This window comes from Pongo abelii, chromosome 1 (genome assembly GCF_028885655.2).
Source record: "Pongo abelii isolate AG06213 chromosome 1, NHGRI_mPonAbe1-v2.0_pri, whole genome shotgun sequence".
Taxonomy (NCBI): Eukaryota; Metazoa; Chordata; class Mammalia; order Primates; family Hominidae; genus Pongo; species Pongo abelii.
Genome location: NC_071985.2, coordinates 43,493,483 through 43,513,195, shown reverse-complemented (window position 1 = coordinate 43,513,195; position 19,713 = coordinate 43,493,483). Strand labels below are relative to the sequence as shown.

The 19,713-nt window shown below is 44.9% G+C and overlaps 1 protein-coding gene across 2 annotated transcripts; it reads right to left on the bottom strand.

Annotated features, from left to right (window-relative positions):
• Positions 1 to 3,376: 3,376 nt before the first annotated feature.
• Positions 3,377 to 18,307, bottom strand: CTSE (cathepsin E). Of its 2 annotated transcripts, XM_024254094.3 has the most exons (9): positions 18,136 to 18,307; positions 17,312 to 17,468; positions 16,561 to 16,678; positions 15,464 to 15,582; positions 10,399 to 10,598; positions 8,235 to 8,357; positions 6,978 to 7,119; positions 6,778 to 6,876; positions 3,377 to 4,817 (listed from the first exon to the last, which is right to left on the bottom strand). In XM_024254094.3, the coding sequence occupies exons 1-9, from the start codon at positions 18,201 to 18,203 to the stop codon at positions 4,653 to 4,655; spliced, it is 1,191 nt and encodes a 396-aa protein (XP_024109862.1). In that variant the 5' UTR covers positions 18,204 to 18,307; the 3' UTR covers positions 3,377 to 4,652. The 2 variants fall into 2 exon arrangements, with proteins under 2 accessions (XP_024109862.1, XP_024109865.2); XM_024254097.2 differs by lacking the exon at positions 6,978 to 7,119 and having other exon boundaries at positions 3,726 to 4,817.
• Between the last annotated feature and the right edge of the window lie 1,406 nt (positions 18,308 to 19,713).

Here is a 19,713-nt window from a genome sequence, read left to right as displayed (position 1 = left end):
ACTAAAGCTGGAAAACCTCCACCCCAGAGCACATTCACCCCAAATGTTCCATTTGGGTGACTTGGGAAAGCGGGCATCAGGCCACCCTCAGGCCAACCACTAATTTTTGATGACTGACTTGTTCTTAAATTGTTGCCCTTTAGAATTTCCCCCCATAGTCTTCTACTTTTTTCTGAGGCCAAGTTTTAAGTGAACACTTGTGTGTGTGTATGTGTGTGTGTGAGAGAGAGAGACAGAGAGAAGGGATTAGACAGTGAGCCCCCATAGGGGTGTAGAGGCACATTTGATCCTCTTTTAGAGAAGATGTGAGTGTTCTTGTGGGGCCCACTGCTGCCAAGGGTGCTTTGGGAATGGGAAGTGAACTGTCCATGCTGGTCCTTACAGCCTTTGCACATGGGACTGAAAGTGGTACTTTCAGGGTCTATTTGCAGAACTATCCCAACACCTTTGGAAGCCAAGTCGTCAGCCACCCTCAGACTCTAGTCCCCACTTCCTCCAGCCACGTGGATGAAAAGTCAGCAATTTCCCTTCTGTTCCTGTGACACATGCTCCAGAGGAGAATGACGTCATCTTCGACCCTGCAGAGGAGGCCCTGACACTGTATTCATCCTCACTGCTTCCTTCCTTCCCTCCTGTAGGTGTTCATTCAATGATCTGAGCCTTTCAGTTCCTTTCGGGGGTGCAGAAATGGAGAATTGCATTTTATCAGTGGAAATAAAACATGGAGCGAATAATGGTATAAGAAACACAGCTTAAGGGTTGTGGGGATTTAGAGGAAGGAGAGATTCGTTCTAGTTAGGAGATGTCGAAGAGGGCTTTATGGAAAGGAGGCACTTGAATTGGAGCTTGAAGGATGCTGAGGATAGGAATGTGCAAATGTGTGGTGAATGGAGCAGGAAGTCAGACTCAATATGCAGAGAAGCGATGTGGGGCCAGGGAGAGGAGATGCTGAACCTCTGGCTGGCAGAAGACAGAGTGTACGGAAAGGGCCCCAAGTCATAGCTGAGCACCTTCACAGTGCATCCCATGGGCTGAGATTTCAGTCTAGTGTCTCACAGCACTGTGTCTGACAGCTTTTCACTGTCATCTTAACACTCATTGGAAGGGAGTCATTTTGGGGAAACAGCATGTTCCTCTGATGAATAGAGGAGAAGGAATCCTAGGACTAAGTGTACAAGTAAGAAAATCGGGATGATTCTGTTTGGTGCAGGGTAGACTAGATGTCCAGGGAGAACAGGTGGTCAAACTGAGGCAAGGCCCTGGGAACCCTGGAAGTTGCGTCGGCTTGGATTGCATTTGGTGTGCAGCGGGGCACCATTGCGAAGTGTACATCAGGGCAAGGGTGTGATTAGAGCTGGGCTTCAGAAATATTTACCAATCAGGCACTGGTTTGTTGGAGGGCAAGAGACAGAATCAGTGTCAGGATGTTCCTGGAATATTTCTGGTGAAAGGTAGTGACTGGAGGGTGGGGACAAGCAAACAGATCACAGAAGCGTTTCTGTGGCAGAACCAGCAGGGTCGTTGTGAAGACTGAATGATGTTGTGTGGCTTAGGCGTCACTTTCACACTGCAGCCTCCACTACTCAGACTTCTGGCCAGCACCAGACCAGCACGTTAAACAGCCAGGGCGGCCCTTGCACACAAATGGCCCTTCCGAAAGCCTGCAGGGGTGCTGTCTGACAATGGGTTCCCACATGGCTCTTGGGGTGCTTTGTCTTAGATGAAAAATCATAAAGCCATTACTCTAGGGCTTTCTGCCTTTTATGAGACTCGCCTATGCAGAGTGAAGGTCTGTGGCCTGATGAGCTGAGGCATGTAAGCTAGGTAAATGTTTACGTATGTGCAATGTCATTGCATCCTCACAATAACCCCATGCAGCACAGTCGTCCCTTGGTATATGTGGGGAACTGCTTTCAGGACCTCCAAGTATACTAAAATTTGAGCACACCCAAGTCCTGCGGTTGGCCCCAAAGAACCCACATATAGGATAAGTCCATCCTCCACACATACATGGGTTTTGCATCCCGAGAATACTGTATTTTTTTTTTTTTTTTTTTGAGATGGAGTCTCTCTCTGTCGCTGAGGCTGGAGTGCAGTGGCACGATCTTGGCTCACTGCAACCTCCGCCCCCTGGGTTCAAGCAATTCTCCTGCCTCAGCCTCCCAAGTAGCTGGGATTACAGGCACCTGCCACTATGCCCGGCTAATTTTTGTATTTTTAGTAGAGATGGGGTTTCACCATGTTGACCGGGCTGGTCTCGAACTCCTGACCTCAAGTGATCCACCCACCTCAGCCTCCCAAAGTGCTGAGATTCCAGGTGTGAAACACAGCACTGGCTGAATACTATATTTTTGATCTGCCTTTGGTTGAAAAAATAAAATCTGTGAATAAGTGAAATCATGCAAGTCCAAACCTGTGTTGTTCAGGGGTCAACTGTAGTTCCTATTATGATGCCCATTTGACAGATGAACAAACTGAGGTGCAGAAGTCCCACAACTGATACTAGGAATGAAATCCAAGCGTTCCTGACTCCGGAGCCAGTGTTGTTAACTGTTCTACTACACTGCTTTGATAGCTTGTTTGTATCAGGCTGTTCTAAATTAACTTTAAAAGCAATAATTTCATTAAAAAGGAAAAATAAAAGTAAAAACCCAACAAAAAATGTACGTGTGCAGATGTGTAGTTGTGATCTACTCTGAGCATGACACCCAAATCAGAAGGGAAGTTACCACTCTTAGCCAGGTGCTTCCACCCAGGTAAGATCATTGATTCTTCCCTCACCTCTCAGAGGTGAGTGTCTTTGGGACATGACGTCATTACCCGAGGCCACTGAGGAACCAGGACTCTGTGGAACAATGGCTGATGCCATGTATGGGACTGGAAGTTTGCAAGATGGGCTGGAAAAGTTCACAGGAACTAACTTGAAGATCACCCACTGGCTAAAGATAGGGTGATTTGGCATTAAAGAAAAAAACTGGTGAGTTGAAACACATCAAATATGTTTAAAATTCTTTGGTGTTTAATATAGCACCAACTCATTCTGAAAACTGGTAAACAAAGGAAACAAAACCCCAAGTAATTGTCTTCTTTCCTGGGCAAATGGTTGATGAGGGAAAGGTTTTGTTTTGTTTTATCTTGTTTTCAAGACAAGGTCTTACTCTATTATCCAGATTGGAGTACAGTGGCGAGGTCATAGCTCACTGCAGCTTTGACACCCTGGGCTTAAGCAATCCTCCTTCCTCGGCTTCCCAGAGTGCTGGGACAGACGTGCGCCATCGTGCCCAGCCAAAGATTATTATTATTTTTTTATTTTGAGAAGGAGTCTCGCTCTGTTGCCAGGCTGGAGTGCAGTGGCGTGATCTTGGCTCACTGCAGCCTCTGTCTTCTGGGTTCAAGCAATTCTCCTGCCTCAGCTTCCTGAGTAGCTGGGACTACAGGCGTGTGCCACCATGCCTGGCTAATTTTTATATTTTTAGTAGAGAAGTGGTTTCACCATGTTGGCCAGGATAGTCTCGATCCCTTGACCTCGTGATCTGCCCACCTTGGCCTCCGAAAGTGCTAGGATTACAGGTGTGAGCCACTGCACCCGGCCTATGTTTTTTATAGAAGAATTCCAACTAACAAATGCCAAAGGGATAGCAGAATTAGAAAAACCCCTGTTCTGCCGCCCCTAATTATAGTGTGGATCTCAGCAATGATCATCAATGACCACTGAAACGATCAGGTAAAATGCTGAACTTTGTAATGAATGATTAAAGCCAAGAACTCCAAACCCACCCAGCAGTCTTAACATTACTAATAGAGAGGCACCAGCATTATCTGCCTCCTGACAGGACACAACAAGAAGTACCCAGCACCACCTAGGAAGTATTTTTGCCACAAAATAAGACCTCCAGATCTAACTACCATTTTATAGGAAAGATAAGTTCAGAGAACCATGTCAAATGACACCCCGGGATTTCAGCCAGCAACGTTCAAATGTGCTAAACTCTTTAGATGGAAAGAGACTTACAGACATTTCAAATAAATGCAATATATGGGCCTTGCTTGAATCCTAATACAAACAATCCAACTATAAAAACAGCCAAACATTTGTGGGAAAATGGGAGATGCTTGAATTCCGACTGTATATTTAAGGATGTTAGAAATATTTATGGACAAAATGATGTAATGCTCGGAATTTGCTTCAAAATGATCCAGGTACAGCATGTGGAGCTGGAGAGAGGAGTGGGCAGCACTGTAGATAAACAGGCCTGGCCGTGTGTGGATGGGTTGTCAGAGCTGAGTGGAGTTGCAAAGGGATTTATTATACGATGATCTCTGCTTGTGCAGATGTTTGGAGATTTTCATAATCAAATGTGAAAATTTTTGATTTTCATAATCAAAAATCAATAAAAAATATGAATGTACAACTTAATTCCTCCATCATGACGGTGGTGGGAGTGGTGTGTATGTGTGAAGTGTGTGTGTGTGTGTGTGTGTATATGTGTGTGTGTGTGTGTATTCTCATGTCCTGTTTGGTCTTGATTCAAGTTGCAACCCTGGAAACAGCTACATTCTCTGGAAAATAACTTTTTGTAGGTATAAAGAATGCCCCAACCTAACAGATTCAAGGCGTGTCAGACAGGCAGGCACAGACACAAGGCCCCCCCTTAGGGGACTGCTGGGGCCAGTCCCACACGGTTATTCCCACGGTCAAAGACTGAGTAAAACTGTCGAATGAAGACATCCCCCAGGATCCAGAGGGGCCCAGCTGGAGGGTGGATGTCAAGTCCTTGAAAGCCGCTGCTGCAGAACTGCATTCCATCCACGAAGTCCTGGGGTTGGAAAGAAGGATGCAAATGACATATGGGGGAAGAAGGTAGTAGTACTGCCTGGAGGCTGCCTGTGTGGTGGTGGTGGCTGGCACTGGATGGCCTTGGACAGCTGGTGGGTTCCACCATTTTGGTGGGTGGGTTCTTCCTCCTGCTTCATATGTCCCTACCCTAGGTTGCTCAACAAAATGTTTGTCTGCATAAGTCCATTCTTACGGGCCTGGGGTCTATGTTCTGCAATTTTGAGAACTGTTCGTCTGTTATATACTCCCACCTGCCCCCGTCACCATCATTTTACAACTGGGAAACCCTTGTTGCATGGCTAGAAGAGCAAAAGGGTTGGCACCAGAAGACCTTGGTTTAAATTCTGGTTTCTTTAGTTTCTAGTGAAGCTCAGCTTAGTTTTTGTTAAGGGAGAGAAAGAACTCTGTTAGTGGCTATCCGCTGCTGTTTTCTTGTTAATGTTCTGGGAACAAAGATTTGAGTGACCCCCCTTTAGATGAGGCAAATAGGCATCCCTTGTTCAAGAGAAGAGTGTCACCTTCTCCAATCTAATTTTTAGTTTGGCAAAGACATGCTCTACCAGGCAAGTGTGGTCTTTCCAACAATGTTTGAAATTTGAAGTTGCTGATGAGGGTGTGGGAAAATTTGCAGAGAGCTCAGGGAGACTTCTTGAGAGGAAGGACATGAAAAGTCAAAATTTTTACAGCAGTTTTGATGGATCAAGGTGGCTCTGATTGAAATCTGCTAGTGGGAAAGAACCACGCACTGTATTGACAAAGAACCAGCACAAGACCTTGTGATCCACCCGCCTCAGCCTCCCAAAGTCCTGGGATTACAGGTGTGAGTCACTATGCCCGATCAGGTCATGAGCTTCTAAAATGATCTTCTAAAAGAACCACTCACCATACTGGGAAAGAACCACGCACCTCCCCTCTCCTGGCTTCTAGGAAACTCCCACTCTTTTTTGGTCTCTCCAGTGCCTGGAGCACATCAATGATTTCCACCTGGGCAGGGATTCAACTCACATGGGGGAAGGTGAGAGTGTGGGGGTGCTGGGGTGTTGATGGGCGTGTGGACTGATGAACAGGGCTCAGTCTAAATGTCTCACTGGTCCTCAGTGTGGTGTTCACAGTGGCAGCTCCATAATCCCTATGTGGCAGGAGCTTAGGGGACTTACCATGAAGCTGTGTTTTAAAGCAGACATTTGTTTTTATTTGGATTGTCTGTTGGTGGCTTTGGGAAGGAGTTAATAGAGGCTTAGGGGTAGGGCTGAAGCCCTCAGTCTATACCTTAGCACCCCTCTTCTGATGCAGTCACCCTGATGCTGTGAGTGACTCTTGGAAAAGTTAGTGTGTTGAAGTGTGGTACCGAATACCTACAATGCTGAAAATTCAGACCAACTGTGGTGTGAAGTGCTCATAGGTGTCCAAAAGGTCTAGGAGTTCCCTTTCTACTTCACCCGACAAACTTGAGAATTTACTGCAACAAAAGACATTTTCTTGCTATAGGAGGAATGTTAATTTGAATGTTAGAACAAATATAATCTTATTCTCCACTCCTCCCTGCAAACAGCTCATATCTTGAACCATTTATTTGACTCTCTGAGTCTCGATATCCTCACCTATAAAATGAGATAGTAATAGCTCCAGTCTGACCTGGTGGTTGAGGAGATTAAACTTTGTCAGTGGAAAAGCCCTACATGGCAATGTCAGAAGACTTCCTTAAATGGCTTGCCTGAAGTTCACTACTGCTTCATGGCAGAACTGGAAATTAGAACAAGCCCCGTGGTCTTTCCACCACAGGCAGCTGTGTCCCTCCCAGAGGGAATGCCATGTCAGAGCAGAACAACGTGGGGCGGGGCTTAGGGTAAAGGCAGGCAAAGTGCAGGCGATTGAAAAGGGGAAGTGGCAGGCATGTGGGGAGGGCCCTGTGGCCTGCAGAATAAGGAAACAGTTCTTACCAGTAGGGTGTAGGCAGTTGGGCTGAGGGTGTAGGGGACTCCGTTGATGGTGAAGGTGACATCCGGCATGACGTTAAGGTTGGCACACTCCACAGCATACTAAAACCCAATACGGAGGATCTGTTTAGAGCCTTCTCACCTCCCAAGAGAAGGCCTGGCTCTCCTGCCCCCACCACTCCCTTGCCCAGGCAGGCACTCACTTCTCCATCCACGGGGGCTGCCCCGATGGCGTTTTGCAGCTGCTTAATCTTGTCAGAAGGGCCAGTGATGAGGGAAGTCCCTGTGTCCACAATGGCCTGGCAGCCCTCGGAGCAGAACATCACAGTGCCTCCCACCTGGATGCTGAGGGGACAGGGTTGTGGTCGGCCCACCTTCCCTCCCCTGGCTCCTAGGAAACTCCCACTCTTTTTTTGGGCTCTCCAATGCCTGGAGCACATCAATGATTTCCGCCCACCATATGAGTGTTCCTCAATTGTTTTCTACTGAGATCCATAGGAAGAAATCTGTTTACTTCTTGACCCAGTGCACGCACACACCCATTCATGCAATTGAAGTGCACTCTGGTATTTTCTACTGTATTCCAATTCATCAAAAAATGTAGGTGTCTCAATCTCTTGACCTTGTGATCCACCTGCCTCGGCCTCCCAAAGTCCTGGGATTACAGGTGTGAGCCACCACGCCTGGTTAGGTCAGGATCTTCTAAAATGATGTCATGACCCATAAATAGGTGAATTCCTACAGTGTGAAAAACCCTCAATAGATGGTGAGCATTGAGGCCTTTTATTTTTTGCATTCCTAATGCCTGGTACCTTGCAGGAACTCAATCCTAGCTGAATTGAAACTTGAACTACACTTTTCCAATTCCTGCATTGTCTAGCACGGCGCTAGGTATGAGGCAGGCATACTTCCCACTTCCCCAATTGCTTCGTGCCCAGATACTGTATATATTTCCTGGCTCAGTTTCAATGTAACCCCCTCCATGACACACTGGAGCGTTCTTCAGGTAGAAGCTATCATGCCTGTCTGCTGGACCACGTTGGTGGCACCTCTCTTGGAACACTGACCACTTTCCATTTTACGGGATAGTAGTTTGGGTGCATCTCATCTTCTATACAAGTTTTTTGAGAGCAAGATCTGAGTCCAATTCACCTGTGCAAACCCCCATGTTACTCATCCCTTGCCTTGTGTGTTAATATTAAAAGAACAAAGGGGAGCAGGCTGTGCACTGGTATTGACTGTCTGTTGAGTTAAAAGCACGCCACTTGTACAAGGAAGGAAGCTGTGTCTGGTGCCCTGGTTACAGAGGTCCCTTCCTGCACACTCGCTCAGCACCTCCATACCTCCAACCATAGTAAGCTTCTGGCATCCTCTGCTAGTGACCAGTGGTTTTTCAGTTAATTCGGTTTGAGTTGTGCCTCTTTCCCTAGTACTGTCACTACTTCACGGGGAATACTCACTTATCCAGTGCAATCTGCCAGTAAGCTTGCTTGGTGACTGGGACCCAATTCAGGCTCCCAGAGAAATGGGAGTGGTCGTAGCCTCCGAAAATCAGCTCACTCCCCGCACCACCTTCTGGGTTACTACATGGAGAGAAAGACAAACTGTCCAGGAAGGGCCACTGCAAAACTCTAGGGGTGAGCCTCAGCTAGGACCCTTTGTTTCTTGGCCTCATGCCAAGCACCCAGGTAGGCAGAAACATCAGCCTGGGCTTTGAGACCGGGACTCTGACTACTGCAAGTGAATTGGTCTGGGCCTTTTTGACACAAGGTTAGAAACAGCTCCCTTTGACCATTTGTGAATGTTCTTCTCCTTCTTGGATAAAAAGGTTAAGGAGGTGGGAAATGGGGCCGGTGGGTCTGTCATTCAGAACCAAGGCCAGGACCATCCTGGGTGGGTACACACTGTGTGACTTGAAGCAACCTCCAAAGACACCTTTTCCCAAAGTATCTTCCCCACTATGGTTGTGACAGTGCCTGGCGTTTTTGTGTTATTCGCTCCTTATGTTAAGGCAAAGAGGCTAATATGAATGTATCATGACTTACTAGAGCCTGAAAACTTATTTTCATTGGTATTGATTTCTCAGATTATGTTCTGGGACCTAGCAGGATTCTGGAGAAATAGGACCTAAGACAGATTCATTCTGAGGAGGAAAAGGATCAGAAAGATACAAAACTGAAATCAGGGTGGTAAAGAGGGAGAGAAGTGAATACCTGTAGGACTTTTAGGACACTGGTTTTACAGAGGGAGTGGGGAAAGGAACTCACATTTGTTGATTACCTTGGTGCAAGGCCGTTTACTGCAGATTTTATCTATTTAAACTTATTTAACTCACATCAACCTAGTGGTCCGTGAAAGAAACTGAGCCTCAGTGAGATGAAGCAATGTAAGTGGCAGGATTCAAATCCAGGCCGGTCTGACTGCCAAGCCTTGATATTCCCCATTACAGCCCACTTTTCCCAGGCGACAGGAGAAGGAAATTCTGCAAGGGGAAGCAGAGATGTCTAGACAACCTGCCTCTCTTACTCACAGCTCTGCCTAGGACTGGTCCTGAGTGCCGTCATGCTGGAGAGGAAACATAGCTTGATAGGGAAAATCCCGGACCCTCCATATGGGAGAGGGGAACGAGAGGAATGGGCTTATGCTGAAACAGCGTGAAAGCAGGCCAGGTCTGAGCTGGAAAAAGCCAGGAAGGTCAGAAATCACCTTCCTGTGTAAGGAGGAAGAGGAGATGACCCTCCAAGGATGCCGGGCAAGAGTGCCTAGAAACAGGTGAGCCTCATGACCTTTTCCAAAAACAACGTGCAATTTAAAAAAATTGTTGTAAAAATATGTAACATAAAATGTACTATCTTACCCATTTTTGAGTCTACAATTCAGTAGTGTTAAGTATGTTCACACTGTTGTAAAATCCAGACCTTTCATTTTACAGAACTGGAACTTTATACCCGTTAGGCCATCAACAACGGTTTGAGAATTCCTCGCTTCCCCTCCCCAGGCTCTGGAAATGGCAGTCTACTTTCTGCCTATGAATTTGACTAGTCTAGGTACCTCACCTAAGTGGAATCATACAGAATTTGTCTTTTTGTGACTAGTTTATTTCACTTAGCATTATGTCCTCAAGTTTCTTCTATGTTGTAGCATGTCTCAGAATTTTCTTCCTTTTTAAGGCTGAATAATATTTGATTGTTTGGCTATGCCATATTTTGTTTTTTCATCCATCAGCATGCAATTATTTTATTGTCAGCTTAACTTTTCATTTTTTTCTGCCTCCTCCTCCTGCAGGTACTGTCTTTCTTGTTTCACTGAGTCCCCAATGTGAGCATCATAATCAGCATATAATAGGAGCTTGATATTTAGTGACAGCATCAATGAAGAACCAATCCCAGAGATTCCTTAAATTTAAGCCAGTGTAGTAGACTTTACAAAGTGTTTTCACAACTACTTGATGAAGCAAATCCCATTTCCTCAATATTCAGAGAGGTTAAGTATTTTGATTCAGATCACACAGCTGATAATGGACCAAGCTACCTAAACCAGGTCTTTTGACTGCTAAGTCAAGTGTACGTGTTGTCTCCCTGTAGTTATAACTGACTTTAACCTCACAGACTTGATGGGCCTTACCTGCTCATGTAGACAGAAAACATCGGCAAGTCCACCAGATTCTGAGCCATCATATTGTCAAACACTGGGGTCACTCCTCCCACAGCCAAGGAGGGGTATCCCAGGCCCAGAATTCCATCAAACTCTGCATCCACAAAGGTCTGGCCTGGCTCTGTGACACTTTCTCCAAACTGCTGGCCAACCACGATTAGTCCTTCCACCTGGTAGGAGAAAGCCCACAGGAGAATGGCACAGGGGATTGCTGGCAAAGGGTTTGACTCCTGGATTTTCCTCTGTCTTGAAGCTAATTCTTCTCCTTCCCAACTTTCCTTGACTAAATGAGCACAAAGATGCTTGCTATATTCCCAAAAAACAGGACATTCCAAACCTCAGAAGCCCTCACGCACCTGCCAATCATTGCGCCCCTCCTCAAGAAGAGCCAGTCTCCTGACTTCTAATAGCATATATTGGTTTTGCCTATTTTTTGGATTTTATATAAATGGAATCATCTCATATGAACTCTTTGGTATCTGGCTTCTGTCACTCATCATTGTGCTTATTGTACGCTGTTTTTTTGTAACTTGTTTCAGAAAATTTTGCCTACCTTAAGGCCATGAAAACATTTTCTCATGTTATCTTCTAAAAGCTTTATTGTTTACTTTTCACATTGAGATCTGGAACCTGTATGAAATGTGGTAATGTTTAAGGTAGGAGTTAAGATTTATTTTTTTCTATCTGGATATTCATATGACCTGGCACTATTTAATAAATATACCATCATTTCCTTCATATACTGCAGTATCATGTTCAACATAAGTCAGATGACTGTGTGGATAGTTTTGTATTTTCTGTTCTGTTACATTTGTTTATTTTTTAAATTCTGTGCCAACACCACACGTCTATATAACTGTAACTTTATAATAAATCTTGATATTTACCAGTGTTTTTCTTCAGCAAGATTGTATTGGTGTATTACATATCCATATAAATGTTAGAATCAGTTTGCTAATTTCTAAGAAAAAATGCTGTTGTTTTGATTGGAATAAAATTGGTTCTATAGACCAATCTGAAAAAATTTGACTTTTTAATGAAACAGAGTCATTCAATCTATGAGCATGGTTTAGTTTCAATACAGGTCTTTTAATTTTATTCATTAATGTTTGTGATTTTTATGCAAGTCTTTTACTTTTATTTAGTAATGTTTGCTATTATCAGAGTAGAGTTCTTGCACATTTTTGGTTAAATTTACATCAAAGTAGCTGATGGTTTTGATGGTATTATAAATAGTGTCATTAAAAATCTATTTGCCATTTGTTTTACTTGCTACAGGTTGAGCATCACAAATCTGAAAATCTGAAACTGAAGTGCTTCAAAATCCAAAACTTTTTGAGTGCCAACATGAGGCTCAAAGAAAATGCTCATTGGAGCATTACAGATTATGGATTTTCAGATTTGGGATACTAAACTGGTAAGTATAATGCAAATATTTCAAAATCTGAAAAAATTTGAAATCTAAAAGATTTCCGGTCCCAAGCATTTGGGATAAGGATCCACAACCTGTATATATAAATCCAAATGATTTTTTTTGAGACGGAGTCTCACTTTGTCACCCAGGCCGGAGTGCCGTGGCATGATCTTGGCTCACTGCAACCTCCACCTCCTGGGTTCAAGCAATTCTTCTGCCTCAGCCTCCTGAGTAGCTGGGACTACAGGCGTGTGCCACCACGCCTGGCTAATTTTTGTATTTTTAGTAGAGATAGGTTTTCACCATGTTGGTCAGGCTGGTCTCAAACTCCTGACCTTGTGATCCACCTGCCTCGGCCTCCCAAAGTGCTGGGATTACTGGCGTGAGCCACCGTGCCTGGCCCCAGATGATTTTTTTTATGTTGACCTCATATCCAGCAACTTTGCTAAGTTCACATATTAATCCCAATATCCTTTCTGTAGATATTTTTGGATTTTCTACTTATCTTGTCATACATTAATATTGACAGAGTTATTTCTTCCTTTTCCATCTTAATGTTCTTTATTTCTTTTTTCTTGCCTTGCTGCACTGGCTAGGATTTTCAGTACAGTGTTGAATAGAAGTGGTGAGATTGAGTGTCCTTGTCTCATTCTTGATCTTATGGAGAAGTCTCTTGGCAATCCACCATTAAGTATAAAGTTTGCTGTGGGCTTCTTTTAGATGAAGCCCTTCATTTTTATCAGATTAAGGGAGTTACTTTCTATTCCTAGTTTGCTAAGAGTTTTTCTTGAAGTCATGAATAGATACTGAATGTTATTAACCTACTAATATAATCATATTGGTCATATGATTTTTCTCCTTTTATTCTGTTAAATGATAAATTCCTGGAAAGATGACCCTTGGTATGATCTTTTTATATACCAAAAGATTTTATTTGCTAGTATTTCATTTAGAACTTTGGCATCTATATTCATGAGAGAAAGATTGGTCTGTAATTTTATATTTTCTTTTGTTATAATGTCCTTTTCAAGTTTCATTATTAAAGTTCTGCTGGTTTCATAAAATGAGTTATAAAGTGTTTTTACTTTGTCAAATATCTGGAAGAGTTTGTGAAAGATTGATTTTTTTTAGTGTTGAGAGAATTTATCAGTGAGGTTTTTCTTTGTGGAGTTTTCTTTGTGGAAAGATTTTTTAATAACAGAGTATATCTTTAAAAGATTCACATTTTCTATTTTTTGTTTTTGCATCAGTTTTGGTATGCTGTATTTCTCAAGGCATTTGCTGATTTTTTGAAAATTGTAAAATTTATCAATATAAAATTATTCTTGATAACTTTACTAATGTTCTCTTTCTCATTTCTAACATTGTTAAGTTGTATTTTCTTTCTTTTTTCTTATTTAGTCATGTGAGAGGCTAACCAATTTTATTACTCGTCTCAAAGAGTTCATTCTTGGCTTTGTTAATTTTCTGTACTGTGTGATTTCTCTATTTCATTAGCGTCCCATTCTACTCTTTATTATTTCCTTCCTTTTGATTTCTTTGGGTTTGATTTGCTATTGTTTGTTTACGGTTTGCTCATTTTCTTGTTATTTATTTCTTGAAATAGGAGCTTAGATAATTGATCATTAGCATTTCTATTAACAACACATGCATTTCAGGCTAAACGGTCCCTTTAAGGGCTGCATCAGCTTCATCTACAAATATTCACATGTCATATCTTTATTACGTCAGTCAGGGTTTGATAAGAGAAGCAGAACCATTAGGAGGTACTATAGATTATAGATATAGCTATAACGATGTGGATATAGATATTGATTATACGCAACTGTGGGTGCTAGTTAAACAGTATACTTTAGGATATTGTTTCTGTCCTGATGCTGCAGCAGCAGTCTATAGTTTGCACAGCAGAAAGGGAAGATAGATGCCAAGTGGGAGAAAAAGGGCCAGTAGGAACCCATGAGGGTGAGGGTGGACTGGAACCCACATTGTTCTCTCACTGTCCCCAAGTCTCCAACCTCAATGATGGGGACGTTATGCAGCAAAAGCTGATGATTTGTTGCAGAGGTAAGTGCACACATGGCCCTGGAGCCAGAAAAACTGAGGGAAGGAGCAATGCAGCTGACATTGCTGTGGGCTTAGCTGCTGCCCTACACCAGCCAGGTGAGCCAACAGATAAGTGACAAGCTATAGGCTCGAATTCCCCTTTCTATGCTAATTTCAGTCCCTTCCCTGCATCTCAGAGGTTATTGTGATGATCAGTTTGGGACGTAGCCTTCTAAATAGTTATTTTTACTTTTATATATATATTATATGTAATTAGATATATAATATATATGTCATAATATATATAATCGTATATATAACATAATATATACACATTACATATATTATGTTAATATATTATATAATGGGTTAATCTATTATATAATAGATTAATATAATATATTATGTAATATATTATTACATACAACATATTAATATATTATATAACACATACTATATTATTAATATAATACATTATATCAATTATATTCTATAATATATTATATATTATAGAATTAATATATTATATAACATATTAATGTAATGTATTACATATTATATTAATTATATAATATATAACATATATTATATAATATAATTATGCAATCATTATATACTATAATATGTTATATATTGTATCTATATAATATATACAGATGGATATATATTATATATACAGATATACTGTATATTACATATATTCATATATGGATATTATATATTATATATGTATGTGTGTATACACACGCATACATAGTTCCAATAGGAAATACAGTACATTGTTTTATCTGTATGATATTTTTACATAAATGGTGTTTTTCTGCTTCTGGCGTTCTTTCAGTTGATAATATGTCCTGCTCCACCCACTCTAAGGGATGTTGATGAAGGCTGTGCCCTGCTGGCTTCGGGAATACCCCATGGACCAATGTTCACCAGGAGTAGGTCAATCTCTCTTTCTCCCAAGGCCCAGGCATATATTGTTGTCTATAAGCCTGAAAAAGTACCAGGTTCTCTGTCCCCACATTTGTCTGATTCCCATAGTTCTAGGACCCATAGGACTTCAGAGGGAGTCAGAGGGTCAGAGGTCAGAAGGAGTTTGAGGAACAGCTCACGAGCTCAGCACTGAGTTCAGTTTGGACCTTGGCCTTTGGACAACTGGGCTTCTGCCTTGCCTCTGTGATTGGACTCCCATTTCAGACCTTGCCCCCTTATGTTATTAAGTCCAAATCTCTCCCCCTGGTGAGGACCTCTTTATCCTTCAAGATGGAGACCTGGTTTTATCTCCTCAATGCCCTAGAGACTGGAGATCCAGCTGTGCACCCTGCCACCAGGCTTTGTGCACTGGGCACTGCTTCCTGCCAGAGTCCCCCTGCACTGCCCTCCTCCAGGGCCCAGCATGCTGTGCAGACTGACCCACTGCCACCGTCTCAGGTGGGGAGTGTTTCTTGCCCCTTCTCCTAGAAGTTAGTGCTAACCCCTGTTTCCACCCATTCCTGAGGCAGATTTGAAATGTAAGACCTCTGAATAAGTCTCCCAAGTTTCTGTCCAAGAGAGAAAAAATGAAGGACTTGCACTCACAGAGACTTGGTCGGCTCCAATGATCCCGGACAAGCTCCCGGTTCCATACTGAATGGAGAAAGATTGACCTGGCTGGCTGTATGTGCTGGACTGGGAAGGCTGGAACCTCCTGTGCGTCTCTGGAAAGAAGTGCACTGCTTTTGCCTATGCCACTGGCTGCATCTCTGCCCTAATGCCACCCAGCCCCAGAGTGGCAGGGTCTCTTCCCTCAGCTCTCAACACTGAGTGGGGGCCCCTAGAAGCCTGGCGATGCCCCTCCCTAATGAGCAACTACATTTCCCTCTAGCTACAGATGTGGCCTAATTGGGGACCAAATAGCTATCCCTGAGCAAACCTGATTGTTCACAATGACCTCATGAGGCACACCAAGATAAGTGCCATTTATCAGGCGCCAGCCACAGTCCCTGCCACCCATTGTAGGTCAGAGGTTGGCTTCAAAAGAAACTCAGGGATAAACAATTGCCCCAGGAAATTACTCCCAACTTTTCTCCCAACCCATGGACATCTCTAGCCTTGGGGTTTCCAGAGACATTCTGTCTCTGGGACTTGTCCTGTATCAAACAAGACATCTTTCTGTAGCTCTTCTTTTCCAATCCTCACTGAAACTTCTGAGTTACCTCTGGACAAATGGACCCACCCATGCCATTGTGCCCCACCAGCCCCACCTCTGTGCACCAGGAGATAAGGCTACCAAGCCTCCTTGAAACAAGCAGACTATCTACACTAGAACCCGACTCACCTCCCTGCTCAGAAATAACCAATTAAATTAAACTTCCCCTACATTCCTTTGGGTGTTCCAAAGGAAGTGAGTCATTATGTCAAAGATTTATTTCTCTTTTCAATGGCTTTCTTTCTATTAATTCTGATCAGTATGAAAGTTGCTATCTTGGACAGCAGCTACATTTTAGTTCTTCCTTGGCTTTGCTCTATCTCTGCTATAAGCAGTTCCACAGTAGACTCCAAGATGGAGAGGGGAAGCTGGTGTGGCAGGGATGGCCAGTTTCTGGAACCTAAGCCCCACTTCCCCAGAGTACCAGGCTTGGCCTCCCAGGACTAGCCCCCAGACATTCTCTGCTGGTGCTCCTGGCCCCACTTACTGCAGGCTGGGCTAGTGCAGTACACAGAGGGGACCCAGAGGTTGGAGGAGCCAGTGTCGAAGATGACAGTGAAGTTCTGTGGTGGGGAGCCAATGGAGATAGTGCCGAAGTATTCCATCTGCAAGGAAGAGTGAGAAGGAAATAGGGTGTGGGTGGTGGGGAGGGACAAGGGTGCTCACCAGGAAGCCAAGGGAAAGCTCCCTGAGGCCAGAGCCTGGGGTACTGCAGACTGGAGTTTACAGAGCCTAGGAAGTGGCAACGCTGGAAAATAAAAGGTAAAAGGAGCAGAGAAATGGCCAGGAGGGAGGAAATCAAACCAAGCCTGTGGCTACTTCATTTGATTTTACCTGCACTAACCTGATTCTTATAAATACATTGTAGGAGAGGCAGTGGAGGAAGAACCATCTGTTTTACAGACCAGGGAACTGGGGCTGGGAGAGGTTAAGTAACTTGCCTAAGGGTACCCAGCCAGTAAGCTGCCCGGCTAAGAGCAGAAGCAGGGGCCTTCAGTGTGGGATGATGCTTTCACCCCCAGGCCTTTCCTTCTGCAGAGAACTCTGACATTTGGGTACATGGGGGCCTGCTTAGCCAACTCCATGGGGACCCAGGGAATCAGTCCCCATGGATCATCATCCAAGTGAAGAAATCCACAATGGCCTTCAGTGCTACTGATGTGGCACTGGCCATGCCCTAATGCTGGGCCTTCCTCCCGCTCCCACCTCTCCCCAGCCCTGACCCCAGGAGGCCTCACATCTAAGTAGTTGATGAGGGGTTCCTTGGCACTCTGGTCCATTGAGCAGGACTCGGTGAACTGGATCATGTCCAAATTATGGGATTTCCAGAACTCAGAGAGCTGGCTCCGTGCCCGCAGCTTCTTCTTGAGGGACGGATGCCTCCTGAGGGGCACCCTGGAGACAAACCCCCATGTGAGCAGGAGATGTACTTCTGCCTCCCTCTTCCCCCCATTCCCGTCCCATTTTCTCAGCGGCCAACTAGAGAAGACATGGGTGGGGGGCGGGGATCTGCAAGATAGCATGCAGGATACAGGTGGGATCAGCGTCCTGTCTGCCACTTAGCCTGCCCAGCCTCATCTCTGCCCTGTAGGGTCTTAGAATCTTAGAGTGGAAATGGCTCCCCTCCTGGAGCTGAGCTCTTTGAGATCTAGGAAAATGGGAGATGTGGGGCGGTCTACAGTTTTACATGAACATCACGAAGGGCTGATTTAAAGGGACAGAAAAACTCTTGGGGACCGTGACTGTCAGTCCCCTGGGGAAGTACTGGGGTGCTTTGAGCTACAAACCACAACTGCAGGTTCCTGCTCTTTTGCAACACAAGAAGACCCCTGGGACTTGGGAAGGCACCTCCGTGGAGGTGGAGGCAGGAGGATGACTTGTTGAGGACTGGAGATTAAGGCCATACACAGGTGGCCACTGGGTAAGCCTCTTCCATGCATTGATGCAAGCCCTCAGCTTCTCCTCCTCTTCACCTCCCCCTCAGCTTTCCTATCCCAGAGCAGCCCTGAGTTGCAGGGCAGGGGACTACCCAGCTGAACACAGTGCGGGGACGTCTCCTCACCTGTGAAGTGATCCTTGGGCCTCTCCCAGCTCCAGGAGCACCAGCAGCAAAAGAAGGAGCGTTTTCATTGTGGGTCCGACCAGCAGCTTCTCCCTTGCCCCTTCCTTTCTTCTCTCCCTGAGGGCAGTGGGAAAGGACTTTCCCTAACTCTCAGACCTGCCCAGCCCAGTCTGAGGGCCGAATGATAAGGCCCTGGAGTCATTAGCCATGCCCAGAGTAAATACAGAGTGTGGAACAGGGCGTTCCCCCTCCACCTCTCCGTCCCTTTCCCACCTACAAGAGGAATATGAGTCTGTGGGGAGAACTTGGGGGTCCTCTGGGGCTTGGCTTCTCTCAGGGCCTTGGCACCTCCTCTGACCCCAAGAAACCCTGTTAATGAATCCGGAGGGCAGCACATGCCGGGCTGCCTGGAAAGGCCCACTGAACTGTTACTGCGAGTGCTCTAGCTGGAAGCTCTGGAGGGGTGGGAGCTGACTTGTCATGGGTGGCAGGATTCTAACTCAAAATATTCATCAGTCTGTTTTCTGGGTGATTCCTATTCTCTCCTCAATCTCTCAAATGCTCCAAAGGCAGTTTATCCTTCCCTGGCCCACTTTGAAGCACAAACCAGCACTCCTCAGAGGCCCTGAAATGAGAAAATGTGGCTGCGGATTTATGGAGCCCACTCTCTTGACTCTAAGGACTTGATGAATCTGGGGCTGGGGCTCAGGGGTGTGTGGAGGAGAATGCAGGGGCAGCAAGGGAGGGTCAAGGGGGTCAGCGTCTGGAGCAAGTGCCCGCACGAGTCTACTAAAGCGGCCATGACAAAGTACGGGGGCTTAAACAACAGAAATTTATTCTCTCACTATTCTGGAGGCTGGAAGTCCAAGATCAAGGGGTTGGCAGACTTGGTTGCTTCGGAGGCCTCTCTCCTTGGCTTGCGGATGGCTGCCTTCTCTCTGTGTCTTCACATGGGTCTTCCCTCAGCGTGTGGCTGTGTCCACATTTCCTCTTCTTATAAGGACTCTAGTCATATTGGAGTAGGGCCCACCCTAATGACTGCATTTACCCTTAATACCTCTTTAAAGACTCTATCTCCAAATACAGTCACGTTCTGAGGTACTAGTGGTTAGGACATCAACATGGATTTTGGAGGACAGAGTTCAACCCTTAACAGTGCTCAGGGACAGCAGGATCTTCTATTTGTCAAGTGGGACTAAGCGCAGGGGTGGAGAGTGGGTGGGGCTTAGGCCTTAGTTACCGCAGTGTGTGAAACCCCCTCACCATCAGCCTATCTCTGTGTCCACCCGCCTCATAAACAGATGGTGGGGCTTCACTGCCTGGGGTGGGGATGAAGGGGTTACAGGTAGGAAGACCCTGATCCTGACTCAAGTTAGCCAGGGCAGCAGAGGCCACCACCATATACCAATGCTTCCAGAGGGCACTGGCTCAGCGGTAGGAAGTAGATGGCCTGCGTTTAGCTTTAGCTCTGCCCTGACCAGCTAGTGTTCTGGAAAATCTCTTAAGTGCTATGGGATCTGCCTTTCATCTCTGAAGTTCAAATGGCAAGCAAATGTGTAGTATGGAGCTAAGCCAAAC

Bases quoted from the DNA above. Each gene is read 5' to 3' on its own strand.
- CTSE (XM_024254094.3), bottom strand. From the start codon at position 18,203: ATGAAAACGCTCCTTCTTTTGCTGCTGGTGCTCCTGGAGCTGGGAGAG. The intron at 16,679-17,311 runs GTGAGGCCTCCT...TCTTCCTTGCAG, and splicing joins CCCTCATCAACTACTTAGAT to ATGGAATACTTCGGCACTAT. The intron at 8,358-10,398 runs GTAAGGCCCATC...CTCTCCATGTAG, and splicing joins TTTTCTGTCTACATGAGCAG to TAACCCAGAAGGTGGTGCGG.